The sequence below is a fragment of the Helianthus annuus genome, chromosome 9 (assembly GCF_002127325.2).
Source record: "Helianthus annuus cultivar XRQ/B chromosome 9, HanXRQr2.0-SUNRISE, whole genome shotgun sequence".
Classification (NCBI taxonomy): domain Eukaryota; kingdom Viridiplantae; phylum Streptophyta; class Magnoliopsida; order Asterales; family Asteraceae; genus Helianthus; species Helianthus annuus.
In genome coordinates, this window is record NC_035441.2 from 131,921,093 (window position 1) to 131,926,902 (window position 5,810).

A 5,810-nucleotide genomic window follows, 5' to 3' on the forward strand; every position below is an offset into this window, starting at 1 on the left:
CATAACTATAACCAAATTTCGATTATAACGAATTGCTTAACAATAACCATAACCGATGGTCAGTTAAGCATGGGTCGGTTAACCGCGGGTTATGGATTAGTTTCGGCTATATTCGGTTAATTATCCAATGTATATGTTTTTGCTTTGTACAAACTGAAAATGGTTCAATTATGGTGTTTTTTAATGGGTAATAGATGGAAATACACATGGTTTATATCTAAAACATAATCGAAAACATTTATTGAAAAATGAAGAACTTACAAAATATGAAACGAACTACAAAATCCATTCGGTCTCTATTAGTTTCTAGAAACACAAAATATAATTTATAAAAAAAAAAAAACAATAGTTAAGACTTTATAACATGATTACCAATGTAACAATAAACATTTCTAACTATTAAAAAAATAAAGGCTAGGAGATGGCTACAAAGTCCAAATTTCATAAAAAAGTGTAAAAAATCATAAAATACCAAAATGTTAACTATAAAACACATCTAAAACTCACAAATAACAAAATGAAGATTACTAAAACATCATATATGTGGGTTGTGTTTTGTGTTTTGTGTTTTGGATAATAAGACTCTGATTATCGAATGATAAACATTATTGTGTTTTATGTTAATTATCATGTTGTGTTTTTATCCATAGTTCTACAATTGTGTGTTTGAAGTTTTTATGAACTATTATGGTTGAATATGGTGTTTTAGTAATCTACACTCTGTTATTTGTGGGTTTTAGGTGTGTTTTATGGCTGGAATTATAATAACTTGTGACTTTTTACACTTTTTTGAAAATTTGGACTTTGTAGCCGAACCTCACCAAAAAATAAAAACATAATGTTTACCAACTTGAATTATATTATATATTTTAGAAGTTCGGTTCAGTTATAAAAAAAATGCTAAATCATAACCATAACCGATGACTCGGTTATGGAAATACACCTAACCCAAACTGTTTGGTTTGACTGGTTTTTAGTTTTTTTTTTGAAAGGTGAGAATCTTTAACTTATTGTGAGAGAGATCTCACACACTCCTAAACAGAGGACCGTAACCCTACTCTGGCCAGACTATATTGTCTTAACCAGGTCCACGCTGGTATCAGAGTTTGGCTAACGACGTTCCCCGGGAAACCAAATCACCCACTGCCAGCGGCAGGGGCTTGCGCCGCCACAAGAGAGAATCTCTTTGGCGTAACGCACGGTGGACTAAAACCCGAGGTGACTCGGGTTTGACCTCTTGACTTAGGGTCTGGAAGAACTAGCCTTCATCGTCTTTATCCACCAAATATGACACCAGTGGAGATTGAACTTTCATTGGTTTTTAGTTAATTTCATTTTTTTAAGCTAATGGTTTGATTTTGAGTTATGGTTTTGTTTTTTTAAGACATGACATAAGAATGAGCCCATGAAAATAGAAGTTTGAAAAAGAGAGAACGGAACTAGTCCATCCACACTCCTACTTCCTACTTGCTTCCCATCAAACACATGAGCGCGTAGGCTAAACCAAACCATCACAACACAACACAAAACAACAACAACAAGAATATTATTATTATTTTGCATAATTTCTTTATCCAAATCATTCATATTCATAATCAATTTCAATTTCCTGCATATTGCTATCAGTTTCTACACAATCATCTCCTATTATTGATCGGCCGGTGTTATCATGATTATCCGTTCATCATCTCCGGTCACCGGCGACCACTCCGTCGTGGTTTTCTGACGTCACGCGGTTTCCGTAACCCTAGATCTCGTTTTTATACGCTGAGATCGATAAATTTCGATAATCAGTTTAGGTTTTGTAGTTAGGTTATGGATTTGGATGAATTTAAGGCGATTTTATCGAATTCAACGGCCGATGTTTGGGGAATCATTGATGCGGCAATAACCGTAGCTTCGACGGAATATTCCGGCGAGCTTAAGCGGCGTAGAGACGGAATCGTGCAGCGGCTGTACTCCGAACGGTGTAGTAATTGCGACGTGGATCTGAGTGAGCAGATTCCGAACGGCGTTGGCCGGAAGGTGAACGATGACGTCAGAGGAGGTGATGATGACGTCAGAGGAGGTGATGATGACGTCAGAGGAGGTGATGATTCGCCGTTAACTCCGCAAGAGGATGAAGATGATGAACCAGATCCGTATGGAGGTTTGTTTGATGATGAGCAGTCTAAAGTTCTGAGAATTAAAGAGCAGCTTGAGGATTCAAATCAGGTATAGTTTTCAATGAGTCATATGTGTTCATCTTGTTTATTAGATTTATAGTTGAGTTATTATTGTTAGTTGACCTCTTACGAATGATATTGTGGTTTAGACTGATGATGCTATTGCTGATTTGCTTCAAACCCTAGCTGATATGGATCTGACTTTTACAGTCCTTAAGGTGAATAAACATCATCTTTGTGTTTGTTACTTTACGTATTAATGTTATTGTTTATGAGTTTCGGTTACATACGCTGATTTTTGATGATCCAATCAGGAAACTGATATAGGAAGGAATGTTAATCGACTTCGAAAGCATCCGTCAAATGAAGTAAGAGGACTGGTGAAGCAATTGGTGAGGTGAGTATGATTGAGAGTGAATTGGATTGGAATCTAGTATTTCTGAAAAAGCTTATTGTTCTATTGTAGATTGCTGTTGAGCTTGTTTTATCTTTTGTATATGTAATAGGAAATGGAAGGATTTGGTGGATGAATGGGTCGGGTCGAACAATAGTACGCTTGCACGTTCTACTCTTACAGGTAATGGCTGTTTATTACTTTTGTTTTATGAGTTTATAGTGTTTTATCAATCAAGCTGCAAGGTTTTGATTTTTGTTGATTGTTCTTGCAGATGGTGATTCGCCTTTGGTGCAGAATGTGCCAAGGGGTAGCCAAAATGGATATCAACAGGTATGAGAAAGAATGTAACGAGTTTGAAAAATAGTGAAGTACGTCTATTATGATGGCTTTGAAATATACTTTTTGCCTTTTCTGAGATTTGAAATTGTGTTTCTCAGGGACCTGATTTCGGCTATTCTCCTAACCCACACAGTTAAGTATCGAATTCGATTAGAATCTTCCATTTTCTTTCCATACATTGTTGTGGAGTGATTATTGATGAATTCTCTACACCAAATGAAACTGTAGATGGGAGTTCTGGTTCTGAAAGGAATAATTCTGAACCAGAGCAGAATAGGCCGAAACCAGTCGCTACTAAAAAAGCTACACCTTCAAGACCACCGCCCCAGTCTCGCCCTGTGATGGCGGCTTCTGCTTCTGCTCCTCCTCCAAATGTACATTCTCTATTCAAATTATTGTCGTTTGTTTGTGAGTGAGTGAGTTGATTTAGGTCTTTTTTTGTTGCTAATGGTCAAGTGACTAACTCAAAGTTAGATTAAATAGAAACGGGTTAAATGAGTTGAACTGGTATTAAGTGGCCCAAAGTTACTTTTAATACATACAGCCTCCCAAAATTCTTTTACCCAAATTATTATTATTGACATAATATAGTTACTTTCTACAAAAGCGAAGAATTTTTTAAAACAAGTGTTCTGAGCCATCCTTACCAAAGATTACCCGTTTTGATCTGTTACTCAAATTACATGTTTTTGCAATTATACGAGTTGAAATGTTGATGATTTTGGCAGCGAACACAGAGGGAGGAAGGTATTGACATGGACCGACTGGCTTCGGCCCGGAAGCGTCTTCAGGAGAATTACCAGGAAGCCCAAAATGGTTAGAATAATGAATTGATGTTTTTTACTTGTGGACTTGTTTTTATAATTTTTCTTTAATATTTGAAGTTTGTAAATGTGTATGTTTTTTTTTTTTTTTTTAAATTTTTGAAGCAAAAAAGGAAAGGAAAATACAAATGATGGACATCCATGAGATACCAAAGCCCAGGAATGGATTCATTGCCAGGAACAAAGGCAACTTTCATGGGAGGCAAAATAGATGATGATCTTTTACACTTTCTTGGTGGGTCCAGTTTCTATAAAATTACTCTCATGGCATATACAACTGCTACTGCTTTGCTTTTTTATCTTCTATAACTTTTTTTTGGATCCAATGATGTTTTCTTGTTAAGAAATTCCTCTTTAAATATCTTATTAAGTTATAAAATTCAGTTGTTTGGTTTCGGTTTACAATAGTCAAAACTGTTACAATCTGGTTGAAGGTATGACCTAAAAACCATCGAAACTATACCGTGAGCGCCCCTAATTATAACTTCAACTATTATTATTTTTTTCTTTGGGTATCAGTTTATATAATTTAACACTAAGAAATGATGTCTATATATCCAACTTGCGTTGACATTAATACCCCTTACCGACAGGCAAAGTTTGGTACACATTTGCCCTAAATGATTAGGAGTATAGATGTCAATTTGCATTTGTCTTAACCGAGTTTGTTCGTTCCTCAGACGCGCCTTTTGGCTTTAAGTTTAAACTTTTAAGTAAAACCTTTTCGTTTAAAATATATATTTTACTAGGTTAGAACCCCGTGTAATACACGGGTTGAATAAATGTAATTTTATACATCAAATAATAAAAAAATATATTTTTGAAACCTCGTTTATTACACAGGTTAAATGTAATTTTACATACCAAATAATAAAAAAATATATCTTTAAAAATCTCATTTATTACATGGGTTGAATAAATGTAATTTTATATATTAAATAATAAAAAGTTATATATTTAAGAACTCTGTGTATTGTACGGGTTGAGTAAATTTTATTTTATATATTAATAATGGAACAGTTAGATTTTTAAGAATCTCATGTATTGTATGGGTTGATCACATGTAATTTTATATAACAATCAATAAAAAGCTATATCTTATTCTATCTTTATAAACCCTGTGTATTATAAAACTTTTGGACTAAACTGACAAAATAGCCCAAACCACAGGGACTAAAATGACATTTAACTCTTTACATTATATTAATTTATATTTAGTGTACGTCTTTTGTTAATGTCAAGATAAATAATTTGGAAATCTAATAAATATTTCAAAAGATTATATTATCTTCTATACGAATTGTTTAAATTTAATTTTATAATTATCTTTTAATTAATATTAATTATCTATAATTAAGTAGAAGATAAAGATGAGAAAACTAAAAAATAGATGACTCCAATGAATGACATGTGTCCCAAAGTTGGTTTCTTTTATTATATAGTACTAGGATTTTGCCTGCCGCGCGTTGCGGCGGCGCGCGTCGGATAGAAACATATAGTAAGACAAAACACTATTCATAAAACCCAGTACGTAAAAGACAATTACAAAAAAAAAGTGTAAATCACAAAGGTAGACACAAAGTGTACAAAACAATGTCAAAGACATTTCGAAAAACACAATGCATTGTCATTTGCAAAAGTAGGAGTTGTAGTCTAGGGGTTACAGTTGCAAATTTTTTAAAGTTTGGCGGGTGTAAAAACGGAGTAATAGTGCAAGGGGTAGGGGTGGTGACGGAAATGTGTAAAAGATGAGGGGGTGTTGGTGGAAATGTAAAAGAAAAGAGTTGGTGGCATAACTGTGTAAGAGCTAAGGGGTGATGGTGGAAAACCAAAGTAGAGGGTTGGTGCTAGCAAAGTTTGAAGGATGAGGTTGTGGTTTTGGAAATCCAAAGTAGAAGGTTTAGGGACTAAATTTGTCATTTTATGAAACTTTGAATATACCAAAGTCAAGGGGCTACAAGTGCAACATCGTGAACGTATGGGGGCTGGGAAACCTGCACGCGTTGCGGCGCAAGTACATTGCAAACATCGAATAGATTAGTCGAAGCGTTATGTAATGCGTTAAACATATGAAAACACACATTT

At 34.5% G+C, this 5,810-nt stretch overlaps 1 protein-coding gene across 2 annotated transcripts; it reads left to right on the plus strand.

Moving 5' to 3' along the window:
- The first annotated feature begins 1,410 nt into the window (after nt 1-1,410).
- On the plus strand, nt 1,411-4,130 carry LOC110878720 (probable mediator of RNA polymerase II transcription subunit 26c). 2 transcript variants are annotated; one of them, XM_022127075.2, is made up of 9 exons: nt 1,411-2,214; nt 2,315-2,383; nt 2,480-2,562; nt 2,672-2,742; nt 2,834-2,892; nt 3,000-3,033; nt 3,130-3,275; nt 3,630-3,717; nt 3,831-4,130. In XM_022127075.2, the coding sequence occupies exons 1-9, from the start codon at nt 1,816-1,818 to the stop codon at nt 3,938-3,940; spliced, it is 1,059 nt and encodes a 352-aa protein (XP_021982767.1). In that variant the 5' UTR covers nt 1,411-1,815; the 3' UTR covers nt 3,941-4,130. The 2 variants fall into 2 exon arrangements, with proteins under 2 accessions (XP_021982767.1, XP_021982768.1); XM_022127076.2 differs by lacking the exons at nt 3,000-3,033; nt 3,130-3,275.
- The last annotated feature ends 1,680 nt before the right edge of the window (nt 4,131-5,810 follow it).

Coding starts and splice junctions, on each gene's coding strand:
- LOC110878720 (XM_022127075.2), top strand. CDS start 1,816: ATGGATTTGGATGAATTTAAGGCGATTTTATCGAATTCAACGGCCGAT. Junction 2,563..2,671: donor CTGGTGAAGCAATTGGTGAG/GTGAGTATGATT, acceptor TATATGTAATAG/GAAATGGAAGGATTTGGTGG. Junction 3,276..3,629: donor CTTCTGCTCCTCCTCCAAAT/GTACATTCTCTA, acceptor TGATTTTGGCAG/CGAACACAGAGGGAGGAAGG.